Source organism: Schistocerca nitens, chromosome 7 (assembly GCF_023898315.1).
Source record: "Schistocerca nitens isolate TAMUIC-IGC-003100 chromosome 7, iqSchNite1.1, whole genome shotgun sequence".
Lineage (NCBI taxonomy): Eukaryota > Metazoa > Arthropoda > Insecta > Orthoptera > Acrididae > Schistocerca > Schistocerca nitens.
Genome location: NC_064620.1, coordinates 619882683 through 619901490, shown reverse-complemented (window position 1 = coordinate 619901490; position 18808 = coordinate 619882683). Strand labels below are relative to the sequence as shown.

Here is an 18808-nt window from a genome sequence, read left to right as displayed (position 1 = left end):
GACCATTGTGCGCCATGTCACCTTCCCGACTCTAGACCAAGATCAGATCTGTTTTTGGGTACAGACCTCAACAGGTGCCGCTGTCGTTCACACCGATGCCGTATTACCTATGACGCAAATGTGATTGCCGAGCACTTCGCTCAGCACTATGATCAAGCCTCTGTGTTGGAGAATTACTCCCCATCCTTTCGTGCCCTCAAATGGTTGATGGAAGGGAAAGTCCTCTTGTTTACTACATGCCACAGTGAACCCTTCAACACACCTCTGAGTGCGAGCTCCTCAGTGCCCTTGCACATTGCCCCAACACAGCTCCTGGGCCAGATCGGATCTACAGTCAGATAATTAAACATCTCATCCAATTACACGTGACATCTCACCATCTTCAGCTGTATCTGGTGCAATGGCATCTTCCCATAGCAATGGCAGGAGAGCACCATCATTCCCTTGCTCCAACCCAGTAAAAACCCACTTTATGTGGATAGCTATCAGCCCACCAATGTTCTTCGTAAGCTGCTAGAATGTATGGTGTGTCAGCCGTTGCGTTGGGTCCTAGAGTCACGTGGCGTTCTGGCTCCATGCCAGGGCAGTTTCCACCAGGGTCGCTGTACCACTGATAATCCTGTGTCCCTCATATTCTTGCCACATTACATGAGTGGGGTCTTCAGGGCCTGCTCTCGATTTTTATCCAAAATTTCCTGTCGCTCCATATGTTCAAAGTTGGTGTCTCCCATAGTTACCCCCCATATCCAGAAGAACGGGGTCACCACAGAGCTCTGTCCCCCCTGCGGGTCCGGGGGTTAGAATAGGCCCGACGTATTCCTGCCTGTCGTAAGAGGCAACTAAAAGGAGTCCCTCCCCCTCAAGGGGGTAGTTAGCACCTGCGTCCGGAGACGGACGGTTCCACGACCTATATTTGCGGTCATTTTGGTTTTTCACTTCTCCTGGTCTCTTCCTTCCTTTGGTTGGTTCCTTTCTTTGTTCTTCACCATCTCACTGTCTTACCTACTCTTTCCCTTGCCTTCTTCTCCTTGCCTTCTTCTCCTTGCCTCCTTCTCCTTGCCTCCTTCTCCTTGCCTCCTTCTCCTTGCCTTCTCTGGTCTCCGCCTCGGCGTTTGAGACAGTCTCTCTCCCTCTCTCCCTTCTTTTTCCTCTTCTTCCTTCCTCCCTGTGTGTGCCTGAAGGCCGACCCACATGTTAGCACGCGTAGCCAGTGACGGGGTAACGTGTAATTCCCCGCCCTGGGTCGACAAGTAAGGCACGCACGTACCCCCTGGTAAAGGCCACGCCCAGGGAGGGGTGATTGCCTGAGCTGACACCTTCCGACCATTTCGATTGGTCCCTCCCTTCGTCCGTTTCTCGGGAGGTGTGATCTGAGGTGTAAACATTCACCTAAGGCGGGAGTGCCCTCTGAGAGGGTCCCCACAAGGAAGGAGCGCACCATCGGAGACGTTGGCCATCATGGGGGATTCCTCTGCAATGGATTTCTCTTCTTCTCTCTCGACTTCTGCCCACAAACGGAAACTTGACCAGCCACCAGTGACAAAAGTAATACCGCCTGCCCCACAGTTCCTCGTAGTTTCTCGATCTGAGGACGGAAAGGATTTTTCCTCTGTCAACCCTTTCGTTATCCAGAAGGGCGTAGATGCCATAGCCAGATGTGTCAAGTCTTGTACCAGGTTGCGTAACGGTACCTTGTTATTTGAAACTAAGAGTGCCTTTCAGGCACAAAAACTGCTTCGGGCCACACTCCTGTACATGTTCCCTGTCCGGGTGGAGGCTCACCGCACTTTGAATTCGTCTCGTGGTGTGGTATATACTTGATCACTCGACGGATTGACTGACGAGGAAATTGTCTTTCCTCACTGAGCAGGGCGTGACAGCTGTCCATAGGGTCATGAAAAAGGTCAACAATGACCTTGTACCGACCCTGACACTTTTCTTGACCTTTGATAGTGTTCAGCTGCCATCGCGCATCAAAGCGGGCTATGAGGTTATTTCTGTTCGCCCCTATGTCCCGACACCTACGCGCTGCTACCAGTGTCAGCGTTTTAATCACACTCGCCAGTCTTGTTACAATGCGGCTAAATGTCACTTGTGGCAGGGATGCCCATGAGGGTGACTGTCCACCTCCGTCTCCTTATTGTCTGAACTGTCAGGGTGACCATGCTGCATCCTCCCGCGACTGTCCCATCTACAAGGAAGAACACTGTATACAGGAAATTCGGGTCAAAGAGAAAGTGTGCACCTCGGCTGCTCGCAAGCTATTTGCTAGTAGGAAGCCCACGCTGCTCCCAGCGGGGAAATACAGTACTGTCCTCACCTCTCCTCGGACTACCAGGGAGGTGGCGACGCAGACATGCGATCTGACTTTCAGCACTACAGTCGTCCATTCAGCTAGTGCTAAGATCGCCCGGTCGATATCTCCTCTTACTCCAGTCACCCCTCAGACACAAGCACCTTAATCAGCTTCTGCCAAAACGAAGACCCAGAAGTCAGATGCACGGGCCTTCAGGAAGGAACCGTCCCGTGCAGACTTCCTACGTACCTCCAACTCCCAGCCATCAACCAGTACTTCCACTAAACGACCTTCCAAGAAGGCTCATAGGAAGTACAGTTCTCCTTCTCTGCCACGGTGCATTTCTTCTCCTGCGCCACCCAGCGGTTGCCGCCCCAGGCCATCATCCGTTTCATCTGGCTGCACCGCTGGTAGCCGAACATCTGGCCGTTCACCAGCGGAGGAAGCTCCCCCTCTCGTCCATCTTAACAAGATGGCCGATGACCCTATAGAACCAATGGACGATGACTGTCTGCCTATTGACAGCGGCGGCAGTGCTCGCTCGAAGCCAGGCCCTCAGCAGCCTTCGAGGTGACCCCTTCTTGCTTTTTCTTCTCATGATGGAACTTCTTCACTGGAATATTCATGGCATTCACTCCAACCAAAAGGACTTGACGTTGCTGCTCAGCTTGCACCGTCGGCTCATCGTAGCCCTCCAGGAAATGAAGCTACACCCATGCGATCAAATTGCCTTGGCACACTACACCTCTGTGCGTTTTTACCTAACCCTGGGCAGGTATTCTGGCTCATGGCGGGGTTATGTTGCTGGTCTGGGATGATGTTTACTACGATCCCATCACATTGTACACCGGCCTGCAGGCAGTTGCCGTCCGAATTACTCTCCCCACTTTTACATTTTCCATTTGTACCGTTTACACTCCATCGTCGTCTGCTGTTACTAGGGCAGACATGATGCAAATTATTGCTCAGCTACCTGCACCATTTTTGTTAACTGGAGACTTCAATGCCCACCATCCCCTTTGGGACTCTCCAGCATCCTGCCCGAGGGGCTCCCTGTCAGCAGACCTTTTCAACCACCTCAATCTTGTCTGCCTCAATACTGGCGCCCCTACTTTTCTTTCGGACACATCTAACACCTATTCCCATTTAGACCTCTCTATATGTACTACCCAACTTGCACGCTGGTTTGAGTGGTATGCACTTCCTGATACATATTCAAGCGACCACTTCCCGTGTGTTATCCATCTCCTGCATCATACCACCTCTCCATGCTCAACTAGTTGGAACATCTCCAAAGCAGACTGGGGGCTCTTATCTTCCAGGGCGAAAATTCAGGATCAAACCTTCGCAAGCTGCAATAGTCAGGTCGCACATCTCAGGGAAGTCATTCTCACTGCTGCTGAATATTCCATCACTCACACTACTTCTCCACGTCGCGTACCGGTCCCCTGGTGGACCGCAGCATGTAGAGATGCTTTACATGCTCATCGACGTGCTTTACACACCTTTAAACGCCACCCTACAGTGGCAAATTGTATCAATTATAAACGATTACATGCGCAGTGTCATCGTATTGTTAAAGAAAGCAAGAAAGCCAGCTGGGCTGCTTTCACAAGCACCTTCAACAGTTTTACTCCTTCTTCTGTTGTCTGGGGTAGCCTGCGCCGGCTGTCTGGCACTAAGGTCCAGTCACCAGTTTCTGGCTTGATGGTTGCCAATGACATCCTTGTGGCCCCTGAGGATGTCGCCAATGCCTTCGGCCACTTTTTCGATTAGGTTTCGAGCTCCGCTCATTACCACCCTGCCTTCCTCCCCCGAAAACAGGCCGAGGAGGCTAGGCCACCTAACTTCCGCTCCTCAAATAGTGAAAGTTATAATGCCCCATTCACCATGCGGGAACTCAAAAACGCACTTGCCCGGTCACGGTCCTCCACTTCAGGGCCTGATTCCATTCATATTCAGATGCTGAAGAACCTTTCTCCTGGGGGTAAAGGTTTCCTTCTTCGTACTTACAAACGCATCGGGATTGAGGGGCATGATCCTGCATGCTGGCGCGAGTCTATTGTTGTCCCGATTCCTAAGCCGGGGAAGGACAAGCACTTGCCTTCCAGTTATTGACCCATCTCGCTTACCAGCTGTGTCTGTAAGGTGATGGAGCAAATGGTTAACTCTCGTTTGGTTTGGTTGCTCGAATCTAGACGCCTACTTACCAATGTACAATGTGGATTTCATAGGCGCCGCTCTGCTGTTGACCATCTGGTTACCTTGTCGACCTTCATTATGAATAACTTTTTGCGGAAGTGCCCGACCGCGGCTGTGTTCTTTGATTTGGAGAAGGCTTACGACACCTGTTGGACAGTGGGCATTCTCCACACCATGCATACATGGGCCCTTCGTGGTCGCCTCCCTCTTTTTATTCGTTCCTTTTTAATGGATCGACAGTTAAGGGTACGTGTGGGTTCTGTCCTGTCGGACACCTTTCGCTAGGAGAATGGGGTGCCACAGGGCTCAGTTTTGAGCGTCGCTCTCTTCGCCATAATGATCAATCCGATAATGGATTGCCTCCCAGCTGATTTATCAGGCTCCCTTTTTGTGGACAACATTGCCGTCTACTGCAGCGTGCAGCATACATGTTTCCTGGAGCGCTGTCTTCAGCTTTGTCTTGACCGTCTTTACTCCTGGAGTTTCTCCAATGGCTTCCGTTTTTCTGCCGAGAAGACGGTTTGTATTAACTTCTGGAGCTACAAAGAGTTTCTCCCACCGTCCTTAAGACTTGGTCCTGTTGCTCTCCCATTCGTGGAGACAACAAAATTTTTAGGTCTTACATTTGACAGGAAACTTAGCTAGTCTCCACATGTGTCATATTTGGCTGCCCGTTGTACCCGTTCCCTAAATGCCCTCCGTGTTCTCAGCGGTACGTCGTGGGCTGCGGATCGAACAGTCCTACTTCGCCTATATCGGTCGATCATCCGCTCAAAGCTGGATAATGGGAACTTTGTATATTCCTCTGCACGGCCGTCCATCTTGCGCCTCCCCAACTCTATACAACATCGGGGGTTACGTCTTGCGATCGGAGCATTTTATGCTAGTCCCGTCAAGAGTCTTCATGCTGAAGCCGGTGAATTGTCACTAACCTATCAGCACGATATACTGCTTTGTCGGTGTTCCTGTCGGCTACTGTCAATGCCCGACCACCCGTCTTATCGTTCCTTTTTTGACGACTCTCTCGACCGTCAATACAGGTTGTATGTCTCTGCCCTGCTACCCCCTGGAGTTTGCTTTCGTCACCTCCTTCAACACCTTGATTTTTCACTCCCTGCAACCTTTCGAGTGGGCGAGACACACACGCTGCCTTTGCTCCAGGCTCAGGTTCGCGTTCACCTTGACCTCAGCTTGCTCTCAAAGGAGGTTACCCCTGGTTCGGTATACCACTCCCGTTTTGTCGAACTTCATTCGAAGTTCATTAATATGACCTTCATTTATACAGATGGCTCTAAGACCAATGATGGGGTCAGGTGTTCTTTTATTGTCGGGGCACAAAGTTTCAGATACTGGCTCCATGGCCATTGTTCGGTCTTCACAGCTCAGCTCTTTGCCCTCTACCAGGCTGTTCTATACATCTGCTGCCACCGTAATTCTGCTTATGTCATCTGCTCCGATTCCCTGAGCGCCATCCAGAGCCTCAGCGATCCGTATCCGGTTCACCCTTTCGTGCACTGGATCCAACGCTCTCTTCAGCAGCTGGTGGATGTCGGTTCTCCGGTTAGCTTTATGTGGGTTCCTGGCCATCTCTGTATCCCTGGGAACGAAGCTGCAGATGCCACGGCCAAGGCTGCAGTTCTCCAGCCTCGGACGGCTTCTTGTTGTGTCCCTTCGTCAGATTGTAGCAGGGTCATTTGTCGGCTCATTTTGTCGCTGTGGCATGCCGATTGTTCTGCACTTACGAACAACAAGCTTCGGGCCTTGAAACCTCTTCCCACGGCTTGGACGTCCTCCTCACGCCCTTCTCGGTAGGAGGAGGTCGTTTTGGCCCTGTTACAAATTGGACACTGCTGGTTCAGCCATCGCCATCTGCTGACGACTGCGCCGGCGCCGTTCTGCCAACGTGGGAAATTGCTGACGGTTAGCCACATTTTAACGTCCTGTCCGGATTTTACTACACTGCGTCTTGATCTTGGCCTGCCATGTACTCTGGATGCCATTTTAGCGGATGACCCAGGAGCAGCTGCTCACGTTCTTCGTTTTATCAACTTCACAAACCTGTCTAAGGACATTTGATTATGCTGTTTTATTTTTTTAATCCTATGCCTGTTAATACGTCTTTTATAGTGTTGTCCCTTTTAGTTGCTGTTTTAACCTTGTACTTGCGGTGCATTCCTAACTTAGTCTGGGCGCTAATGACCATTGTAGTTGTGCGCCCTAAAACCACAAAGAAAAGAGCTCTGTATTGTCTGTCTGTATTTTTAGTGTCCATTAACGGTCTAGCAGCAGCTGTTGGGCCCTCTGTCTCACCTTCTCTGATGCAGAAGACAACTGCCTTTCGTACTGCTGCTCCAGTACTAGTGCTGCTGAGCAGCCCCTACAGGGAGCCATCCACAAGGTGCAGTCATGGGCACTAGCCCACAGCTTCCTATTTCCAGTTGTGAAGTCATGTCATGCATTTCTGTCGACGTCGCACCATTCATCCAGAACCAGAACTTTACCTTCACGATGATCCACTCACTGTAGTGGAGACTTTGATTCTTAGGACTGGTTTTCGAATCCCAGTTGACTTGGCTACCTCACCATCATCTTAAGCGGAAGTGCTGGCAGCACCTGAGTGCCCTCCGCTGCCTGAGCGACACAAACTGGGGTGCATATCGCTCTAAGCTATTGCAGCTCTACAGAGCTCTTGTTCAATCCCACCTTCCCTATGGGAGTCCGGTTCATGGTTCGTCAGCACCCTAGCATTGTTTGCACTTCATCTAGTGCACCACTGCGGCATTAAACTAGCGACAGGAGCTTTTAGGAAGAGTCTGGTGACCAGCATACTGGTGGGGGCTGCAGACCCTCCATTGAAGGTTAGACATAAACAACTGCTCGACAGTTACATTGCACACCTTCATAGTTCTGAGTATCCAAATTACTGTCTACTCTTCCCAACCATGGCATTTCATCTTCCACATCTACGTCCCAGGTCAGCACTTACGATTGCAGTTTGCATGTGATCACTTCTGTCTGAACTGGAGTCCTTCCCTTTACCACCTTCATTCCAGGTCAACCCACATACTCCTCCGTGGTGTTAACTTTGGCTGTGGCTTTGTCTGGAAACTTTCATATGGCCCTAAGGATTCAGTTACTCTAGCGGCTCTCTGCTGTCACTTCCTCTCAATTCTTGACGTTTTCTGGGGCTCTGACATGGTTTACACCGACGGCTCAATGGCAGTCATTGACAGAGGCCATATTGAACAGCATTCCTTCCCTGATGGCTGCAGTGTTCTCACTGCAGAGCTGGTGACTGTTTTGTACTTTTGAGCATATCCGTTCTTGCCCTGAGGAGTCGTTTCTTTTGTGTACTGAGTCGTTGAGCAGCCTACAATATATCAACCAGTGCTACCCTTGTCATCCTTTGATTTTGATTGGATTTGATTTTATCAGGGAAGCTAAAACAGCTTATGCCTAACCCGCCAATGCCCACACCGAAACTAAGTTTATTGCACGGTATCACTCCCTTTCTACCTAGTAAAGCCAACCAATGCCCTTAAATATTGCAAGGAGTCCAACTACCAGTTTTTTGTTAAACACAATTTCTTCAGGTCTAGTTCTTCTGAAGATTCTGTACCTTTTACTCTCCAATGCCATGCATTCAAAGATTAGGTATGATGAAGTTTCTTATCCCTCATCACAGATCCTACATTTAGGGCCCTCTTCCATTTTACCCATTGTGTGTATGTGTTTTTTGAGATTCCCATGGCTGGTCGTAAGTCCATTCATGAATTTGATCTCTTTCCTGTTCAACCACAGGATTAAAGAGATTCTTTTAAAACATGGCTTGGGCATTATTACCTTCCCATGTTTTTGTTTATGGACCTTGGTCCAGTGTCCTAATTGCTGTTTCCTAAGCCAGTTCCATAGTTCTAATTTAATCGTAGCCTTGGTGATTGTCAGGACAGGTTCCAATCCAATAAATGGAGTTGTTGTCCACATCCTAGCCAACCTGTCGGCTTGTTCATTGCCACAGATCCCTGAGTGGCCAGGGACCCACACTAGGTTTACCATATTGCTTCCCCCTAGCTCCACCAGAGCCCTGTGGCATTCTGCAACAATCTTAGATCTCATTGTAGGAGCTGCCAATGGTTTCAGAGCTGCCTGCCTGTCTGAATAGATGCAGATACTTGGCTTCTTGTAGCACCTATGTATATTCTCCTCCACATGTGCCCCGATTGTGGTAATTTCAGCTTGGAATACAGAGGCCAGTTTTTGTTGAGAGGTGATGCCCTCCAGTCTTGGCTGAACCACATACACCCCTGCCCCAATGTCTTGGTCAATGTTTGATCCATCGGTGAACCAAATTATGTCCCCGTACTGTGTCGAACTGTTCCCTCACTTCTCCCTGCTTCCAATTATATTGTAAGGCTTGTCAAAGCGGTTGGGAGTTATTATGTAGTCAGCAGGCATTTCCCCAGCCGTTCCTATATTTACCTCACTCACTATGTTAGTGTGTGATTCTCGATATCTGAGTGAGACCCAGTTTTTGCCAGTTTTAAGTCTGTGTGCCCCAGCTGCTGCTTCCATCCTGACCTAAAGGTGTAGTGGAGGCATGTCCAGTATGGCTTCCATTTCAGCGGTTGGTGTGCTGCTAATTTCACTCACTATGGCTAAACAGGCCAATCTCTGCACCTTAGCCAGCTCCTTAGCTGCAACCTGCTGTTCTACCTTCTGCCACCAAACTATGGCCCCATGGGAAATTGTAGGTCTGACCACTGTGGTGTATATCCAGTGCATACCCCTGGGGCTTAGGCCCAAGTTTTTGCCACAAGCCCTTCTAGTACTCACTAGTGTACTTTTTGCCTTGGAATGGACACTCTTAGTGTTAGGGGTCCATGTTAGCTTCTCATCTAAGGTTACCCCTAAATATTTCACTATCCCCTTCACAGGTCAAGTTTCATCGAAGAGCTTTGTATTCCAACTTGAGTGTCGAATATGTCTCTTTGTAAATGGCACCACAACAGTCTTCTTAGGATTAACACTGAGATCCTGTTTAATGCACAAATTTTGCCCAATGTTCAAACTTTCTTGTGCCATATTTCTAACTGTATGAGTAAATTTGCCTAGTATTACTAGGACAAGGTCATTTGCATATCCTTGGCAGAAGCATTGTCTGGAAATTAATTCCACAATGATTTCATTCACCACTAGATTCCACAATAGCGGGGACAGAACTACTCCTTATGTGCAGCCTCTAGTGGTGTTAATTACCATCTCTTCATTCATCATGGTAGCCTCCACATTCCTTCCACTAAGCATAGCCCTGGTCCACCTGCATATTGTGGTCCCCAGGTCATGCACCTCTGCTACCCTTACCATGGAATCGAAGGTCATGTAACTGAAGGCCCCCTTGGTATGTAGGAAGATACACAGGGCTATTTCTAGGAAGTGATTTCTCCACCTTCCCAACGAGTTGGAGGAGAGCTGACTCGTATGATTTACCTGGTTGATATGCGTGCTGGTTTGAATGTAGGGGGGCACTACTTAGCATCCTCTCCTTAATATATACATTAACCAGTTTTTCCAATGTTTTGAGAATGGAGGAGGACAGACTGACTGGTCTCATATCCTTCGCCTTCGTATGATAAATTGTCTCTGGCTTTGGAGTGAAGACAACCTTCACTGCCCTCAAAGCACTGGGAATGATTCCTACTGATAGGCTAACCCTGAATAGCCTGCATAGAACTCTTATGAGCTTCTCTCCTGCCTGTTGAATGAGAGCTGGAAAAATTCCATCTGGGCCAGGTGACATGAACAGTTAGAATGTTGCCCCCCCCCCCCCCCAAGGATTCCCAGTCCTCTCTTTGAGTGCCTGAGAACTGTTGTCTCTCAGGGATCACATTTTGGACTGTGTGGTCTGGCAGAGCATACTGAGGAAAGTGAGTTTTGAGGAGCAGTTCCAGCATCTCATGTGCTGTTGTGGTATATTCCACATCCTCCTTCCTCAATGTATCTCCTGGATTGGTTGGTACTCTAGTGAAAATCTTGTGCAGTCTGGCTTGTGCACTCCACTTCCTCACAGAATGCCTCCCAGCATGCCTCCTTTGCTTGTCTGATTGCAATATTGTGGTTGACAAGGGCCTCAAGATATCTAGCCCATTGTCCTTTACGTCTCCCAATATTAAACAGTCTCCATACCTGTTTCCTTTGCATTTCTAAGTTATTACACCAAGGTACAATCCTATATGTGCACTTCTTAGTGGTTGTGCAGTTGTCCTGATATGAGGTCATTATGGCAGAGGTAACTGCCTCTGCTACTTCTTCCAATTCTACTTCTTCCAATTCTACTTCTTCCAATTCTACTTCTTCCAATTCTACTTCTTCCAATTCTACTTCTTCCAATTCTACTTCTTCCAATTCTACTTCTTCCAATTCTACTTCTTCCAATTCTACTTCTTCCAATTCTACTTCTTCCAATTCTACTTCTTCCAATTCTACTTCTTCCAATTCTACTTCTTCCAATTCTACTTCTTCCAATTCTACTTCTTCCAATTCTACTTCTTCCAATTCTACTTCTTCCAATTCTACTTCTTCCAATTCTACTTCTTCCAATTCTACTTCTTCCAATTCTACTTCTTCCAATTCTACTTCTTCCAATTCTACTTCTTCCAATTCTACTTCTTCCAATTCTACTTCTTCCAATTCTACTTCTTCCAATTCTACTTCTTCCAATTCTACTTCTTCCAATTCTACTTCTTCCAATTCTACTTCTTCCAATTCTACTTCTTCCAATTCTACTTCTTCCAATTCTACTTCTTCCAATTCTACTTCTTCCAATTCTACTTCTTCCAATTCTACTTCTTCCAATTCTACTTCTTCCAATTCTACTTCTTCCAATTCTACTTCTTCCAATTCTACTTCTTCCAATTCTACTTCTTCCAATTCTACTTCTTCCAATTCTACTTCTTCCAATTCTACTTCTTCCAATTCTACTTCTTCCAATTCTACTTCTTCCAATTCTACTTCTTCCAATTCTACTTCTTCCAATTCTACTTCTTCCAATTCTACTTCTTCCAATTCTACTTCTTCCAATTCTACTTCTTCCAATTCTACTTCTTCCAATTCTACTTCTTCCAATTCTACTTCTTCCAATTCTACTTCTTCCAATTCTACTTCTTCCAATTCTACTGGATTCCTTATTGAGGTTTTAACTTCCAATAATCCTAAATCAAGGTCCCTCGTATATCTCTCCCAGTCTGTTTTCCTGGGATTCCTATAGGTCATGGTCTGTCTGATTCCCATTTCAACCTTGAATTTAATAATTTAATATGGATGTGGTCCAATGAGGATGGCTCCAGCACCACATGCCATTGTTGGACATAGCTGCCCATTATCATGAAACCAAAGGTTATGTCAATTACTTCGTCCCTCCTGCTATTCCTGAATGTAAGTTCATTGCCCTATTCAGGACCTCTAAGTTGATAGCTAAAAGGAATTCAAGGAGGTATTCACCTCTACAGTTGGTCTCCTTGCTGCCCAACAGTAGGTTATGGGCATTGGCGTCACATCCCACCAGCAGTTGGTCACTTTGCTGATGGCAAGTCTCTACCAGTCTCCTCACCTCCAAGGAGGGAGGAGGAGAGCTGTCTTCATAAGGGAGGTATGCTGAGGCCAAAACAATTTACATTGTGGTAACTTCATCAAATTGCTGCAATTTAATGGTCACTAAATCCCTTGAGGAGAAGTCCATCATTGGCATGAAAGAAATTCCATTTCTTACGTAGATGCATGGTCTGGAGTTTCTTAGATTTCTAACATGGAATAGCTTACCTCCAGTACCATCAAGACCCAATACACCCCCTTCATATAAATAGATTTCTTGTGTTGTGGCCACGTCCACTTCCTGCCTCCCCAGGCAGTGACTCAGGGCAGCAGAGGCACCCTTTACTGTGGTGCAGATTAATCTGCAACATCTCCTGTCTCCATCTTTGAGAACCCTGACACTGACCTGCAAGAACCCTAAAAGCAATATCAGACAAGCCTTTGATCTTAATCCTATGTGCCATGCACCTGTTGGCACAGATCCCATCACAACTTGTGTTGGGTCAGGGAGTTGGGTAGGACTAGGAATGGATAGGGAAGATGGGATGTTGTGGGACACTCTTAGTCTTATCCATTGGCTGAGGCCTTTCCAGCAGTAGATACTCTACCTTAGGCATAGCCCTCAGCGTCACGTGGATACGCAAGCCTCTCCACCTCCACAGACAGTTCTTTGTCAAAGTGGTGTCCCCCGGAGAGGTCGTCATACTTTGGTAGCAACCATCAAGGAGTCCATCTATGCCATGGAATGGTCTAATCATTCTGTGGTGTTTGTCTGGGCTCCTGGTTACATCAGAATCCACGGAAATGAGCTTGCCGACAGGCTGGCCAAATAGACTACACGGAAACAGTTTCTAGAGATAGGCATTCTCGTAATTGACCTGCCTTCATTATATGCTGCAAGGTTTTTTGGCCTTGGGAGACTTAATCACATAAGCTCAGTATGCACACCAAATTGCGAGCCATTAAGGGGACTGTGAATGTGTGGAAGTCATTGAAGAGTGCCTCTTGCAGGGACTCTGTGGTTCTCTGCCAAGTCCACATTGGCCACACATGGGCGACCCACGGCTGTCTCGTGCACTATGAGGATCCACCTCAGTGTCAATGCAGTACCCAGTTGACAGTGGCCCATTTTCTGGTCACTGCCCCACTTTCACTGCCCTGTGACGAAATCTTCGGTTACTAGTCTTGTTGCCACTAATTTTATCTGACAATGCCTTGTCGTTGTTGCTGTTGTTGTGGTCTTCAGTTCTGAGGCTGGTTTGATGCAGCTCTCCATGCTATTCTATCCTGTGCAAGCTTCTCCATCTCCCAGTACCTACTGCAACCTACATCCTTCTGAATCTGCTTAGTGTATTCATCTCTTGGTCTCCCTCTACGATTTTTACCCTCCACGCTGTCCTCCAATACTAAATTGGCGATCCCTTGATGTCTCAGAACATGTCCTACCAACTGATCCCTTCTTCTAGTAAAGTTGTGCCACAAGCTCCACTTCTCTCCAATTCTATTAAATATCTCCTCATTGGTTATGTGATCTACCCATCGAATCAACAACATTCTTCTGTAGCACCACATTTCGAAAGCTTCTATTCTCTTCTTGTCTAAACTATTTATTGTCCACGTTTCACTTCCATACATGGCTACACTCCACACAAATACTTTCAGAAATGACTTCCTGACATTTAAATCTATACTCGATGTTAACTAATTTTTCTTCTTCGGAAACGCTTTCCTTGCTATTGCCGGTCTACATTTTATATCCTCTCTACTTTGACCATCGTCAGATATTTTGCTTCCCAAATAGCAAGACTCCTTTACTAATTTAAGTATCTCATTTCCTAATCTAATTCCCTCAGCATCACCCGACTTAATTGGACTACATTCCATTACCCTCGTTTTGCTTTTGTTGATGTTCATCTTATACCCTCCTTTCAAGACACTGTCCATTCCGTTCAACAGCTCTTCCAAGTCCTTTGCTGTCTCTGACAGAATTACAATGTCATCAGCGAACCTCAAAGTTTTTATTTCTTCTCCATGGATTTTAATACCTACTCCGAATTTTTCTTTTGTTTCCTTTACTGCTTGCTCAATATACAGATTGAACAACATCGGGGAGATTCTGTACAATCTCTGGTTCTTTCAGTTTATCCAGGTCCCATCTCCTTAAATTCCCACCTTTTTGAAGCTTCTTCAGTTTTAATACACAGTTCATAACCAATAAATTGTGGTCAGAGTCCACATCTGCCCCCTGGATATGTATTACAATTTAAAACCTGGTTCCTAAATCTCTGTCTTACCATTATATAATCTGATACCTTTTAGTAACTCCAGGGTTCTTCCATGTATACAACCTTCTTTCATGATTCTTGAACCAAGTGTTAGCTATGATTAAGTTATGCTCTGCGCAAAACTCTACCAGACAGCCTCCTCTTTCATTTCTTAGCCCCAATCCATATTCACCTACTATGTTTCCTTCTCTCCCTTTTCCTACTACCGAATTCCAGTCAACCATGACTATTAAATTTTTGTCTCCCTTCACTACCTGAATAATTTCTTTTATCTCGTCATACATTTCATCAATTTCTTCATCTGCAGAGCTAGTTGGCATATAAAGTTGTACTACTGTAGTAGGAGTGGGCTTTGTGTCTATCTTGGCCACAATAATGCGTTCACTATGCTGTTTGTAGTAGCTTACGTGCACTCCTATTTTTTATTCATTATTAAACCTACGCCTGCATTACCCCAATTTGCTTTTGTATTTATAACCCTGTAGTCACCCGACCAAAAGTCTTGTTCCTCCTGCCACCAAACTTCACTAATTCCCACTATATCTAACTTTAAACTATCCATTTCCCTTTTTAAATTTTCTAACCTACCTGCCTGATTAAGGGATCTGACATTCCACGCTCCGATCTGTAGAACGCCAGTTTTCTTTCTCCTGATGACGACGTCCTCTTGAGTAGTCCCCTTCGGAGATCCGAATGGGGGACTATTTTACCTCCGGAATATTTTACCCAAGAGGACACCATCGTCATTTAATCATACAGTAAAGCTGCATGCCCTCGGGAAAAATTACGGCTGTAGTTTCCCCTTGCTTTCAGCCATTCGCAGTACCAGAACAGCAAGGCCATTTTGGTTAGTGTTACAAAGCCAGATCAGTCAATGATCCAGACTGTTGCCCCTGCAACTACTGAAAAGGCTGCTGCCCCTCTTCAGGAACCACACATTTGTCTAGCCTCTCAACGCATACCCCGCCGTTGTGGTTGCACCTACGGTATGGCTATCTGTATCGTTGAGGCACACAAGCCTCCCCACCAACGGCAAGGTCCACGGTTCATGGGGGGGGGGGGGGGGGGGGGGGTGGTGAGGAATGCCTTATCAGCTGATTTATTTTTATATTTTATCCATGAGGGTGGGTTTTATCTTTTGATCTAAGTTTCAGCGCATGTTCTTCATCTATCTGTTCCCTTCACCCTAGTGCTTTTAGGCTGGAGGTTTTAATGTGTTCACAGTGGCTGGCTGCTTCTTTTTTATTCTTGTGGTCAGCCAATCATGGTCATCTGCTCTCCCTCCAACCTGTTTCTTCTCCCTCTCTGGTTTTCATGTCCTGTTTTGTTCACTGTAGTGTTTGTTGCCATTCTGTCATTCTTGTGATTTTTCTCCCCCATTTTGTGCTGCGTCGTTTTATTCTTTCTCCTATGGAATTATTTTAATTGGAACAAGGGACCAATGACCTCAGTTTGATCCCTTCCCCCCCTCTTTTAACTAACCAGCTGTTGTACTGAGAAGGTGCTGGCATGCATCATGTAGGGGCTTACAGGGGGACAATGGCTTCTGGTATGCAAGTCAGAAACAAGAGGCATGTGTGCCAGCGATGGTTTTCGAATCCAAAAGGGCACCAGGGTTGGTGGCACTAGCACTAGCAGCACTGGAAAAGGGTGTTGGATGTGCCCATTGCTGCAGCCATGTGTCTTTTTTGTAACACTGTTGCAGGCTGGCTGGGAATTGGACAGTGACAGGACACAGGTGGCAAATGGGAGGCACACAGGTGGGACATGAGGGTGCCAATGGGGCCAGACAGGCAGTAACAGCTGGAGATGACAACAGAAGCTGGGCCAGATGTAACAGTGCAAGCAAAATGCACCAGGAGACCATAGGTTTCTCTTCACAAAGTGCAGCAACTGCAGAGGGAGGAAGGAAAGCTGATAACAACAATGGACTTTTGGCAGAAGGTATGAGCAGCATTGGACATTGCTGGTGGAGTCAATCTGTTAGGTCAACATAGTCAGATGAGTGAAGAGTAAACCTGGAAAAATGAAACATTTGTGGCAGCACTGTTTACAAAGGGCAACTGGGCCGCCAAAAGTGAGACACTAGTTGAACCTTGGCGTTGAAACAAAAGTTTAGAGACAAAAACTGAGATGAGCAGGGAAGTTAATGAGGCTGTAAGAGATGGCTGTGGTGACCAGACCACAGCACCGCCAGGCAGGGCCTGACCAAAGGCAGAAGGCAGGCCTTGCATGTGTCAGTCAGAGAACAAAATAGGGCAAGAGCCACATTGACCAAAGAGGAGGACCAGGAGGGGAAGGAAGAGACCTAAGATGGGCTTAAAGCATCAGTGAGAGCAGACTGATGGGAGACATGGCAGGAGGTGAGAGATGAGATCTGACTAGAGAAGACAAACATATAGCAATGGTACCAGGGGAGAGAGAAGGGGGAGCAGCCAGAGTGCAGAGGATTCTGGGGGCTGCAGAAGATAAGGTTTGGGCATGGAAGGAGCCGAGGTAAATGAGCAAGTGAGAGCAATGGCAAAAGCGTGAAAGAGATCCCTAGGTTGACAAGATGGTGGAATGGCACATCAGGATGACACCAGAATAAAGGAATGAAGTGTAACCACCACAAGACAGAAAAAGAGAGAGAAAGTAAGAATAAGGCAAAGACTCACTGAACATGAGACAACAAAAGTGTGCAGTCATCTGCAATGCAAAGGAACCAGGAGCAATGTTTTTTGAACAGAGTAAAACCATGCAAACACTGTATGGAAGCACAAAACACATAGAGGAAGGCTACCTGGTGGAACACAAGTATCTGGAGGCAAGAAAATAATGAAAAAGGCACAAGAGGGATGCTCCCAGTTAGCCAAGAAGAGTAGAACTTCATTGCAATCTGAGGAAAGTACATGATAACTAGGATCAAATGAAGCAGCTTTCTAGAGAAGGCCAGTTAAAGATGGTCCTGCTCTACTAAAAGATTGGTGCTAATATGAGAATTATTCATGAAGTTACCAGTTGGGTGCTTTATCTGTGATGACTGACAAACACTGCTGTAGGAAACATCAGTACCCATTGCACGGGGAATGCTAATATTGTGGGCTGCACTATTAGGAATATAGCCATGCCACTCCTAAGCAGGTAACTGATGTAAAGCTTGGAATTTTGATTGGTTGGTGAGCTGCCGTGTAGTGTCCTCTAAAGGATGTCCAGTGGATGAATACTGGAAAGTTTTCCAGTGTCATATGGCCCACAGGTGTGAGGTACGCAGCGCCTGTCACAGGCAAGATGAGCTGGACAGTGTTTCGGGATAATGATTTAGTGTCATCGCATTGTCACTGTAGTCTTGTACCATGGGAAGTAAGGACAGTATGTTGGTTCATGGTTGGTTGATCTTTCTATAATGCAAACTGCAAGCATATATTAACTGGGTTCTTTATGTGTAAGAATAGATTACTTAACTCAAGATAGTCCTGGTGGTGCTGTAGAAGTTCTCTGTAACAGACCATGTTAGCCTCACTGCTGGTGCAGTAAAAGTCTGCCATGTACACTATTCTGGTCACTTAGTACTGCCTGCGATGGTCCCCAACTGTAAGTGACTATGACTGCAACCCCCCAGGGGCTCGGCATTCATTTGCCGAGTACGGGCATGGCGACCCCGGGGTCCTGAGCTGGGGACTGGTCAGTGCTGCCAGTCTCCTGTCACCGTAACCCCCGGACATGCTTCAGCGACCACCGTATGGCGTGGCGGTGGAATGTTGTGTGCTGCGGGGATTGGTAATCTTGGCTTGACCGCCCGGATTGCGAGGAAGGCCAACCTCTATAAAAAAACCCTCAATCTTCCGGTGTGCTCCGCGCCTATGAGATGCATGGCTGTTGGGGTGGAACGGTCGCAAGCGGGCAACCTCTGGGGGCACGGGGGGCTCTGTCTGAGCGGACCTTTAGTTCCCTAGCTGCTCGTGGGACCGCAATGGACCCTTCGACCTCTACATTTCCCCCTACCATTGGCTTGGGTGGGCCACTGGTAGGAAAACACACCCCATCAAAAAAGCGACTTCGTGCTGCGAGTCCTCCAGCGCCTAGTGTTGATCGAGATTTATCAGACTGTCGTAACAGAGCACATGCTGATAATCAGAATGTGTTTTTGATTATTAAACGGAAGGAGGGTAGCTTTGAGAGGGTTTCTCCCTTTTACATCCACAAGGGTCTTGAGGGAATTGCAGGAACACTGAAATCTGTGAAGCGACTGCGCAATGGGACTCTGTTAGTTGAGACATCTAGTTCCCGTCAAGTCACTTCTCTTCGGAAGGCAACCTGTCTCGGTGAGTATGCTATCGAGACCGAGCTCCACTCCACTCTGAATTACAGTAAGGGTGTTGTGACATGTAGGGACTTGGTGGATATCCCCATAGACGAGTTAAAATCTGAATGGGCTGATGAAGGTATTGTTGACGTG

The 18808-nt window shown here is 47.1% G+C and overlaps 1 protein-coding gene across 1 annotated transcript in view; it reads right to left on the bottom strand.

Annotated features, from left to right (window-relative positions):
- LOC126195793 (apical junction molecule-like) overlaps positions 1-16604 on the bottom strand; it is a 147178-nt gene extending 130574 nt beyond the window's left edge. The window contains exons 1-2 of the mRNA XM_049934428.1: positions 16580-16604; positions 10802-11670 (exon numbers count right to left, since the gene is read on the bottom strand). Coding sequence (XP_049790385.1) covers positions 10802-11670; positions 16580-16604 — 894 coding nt within the window. The remainder of the gene's footprint in view (positions 1-10801; positions 11671-16579) is intronic.
- Between the last annotated feature and the right edge of the window lie 2204 nt (positions 16605-18808).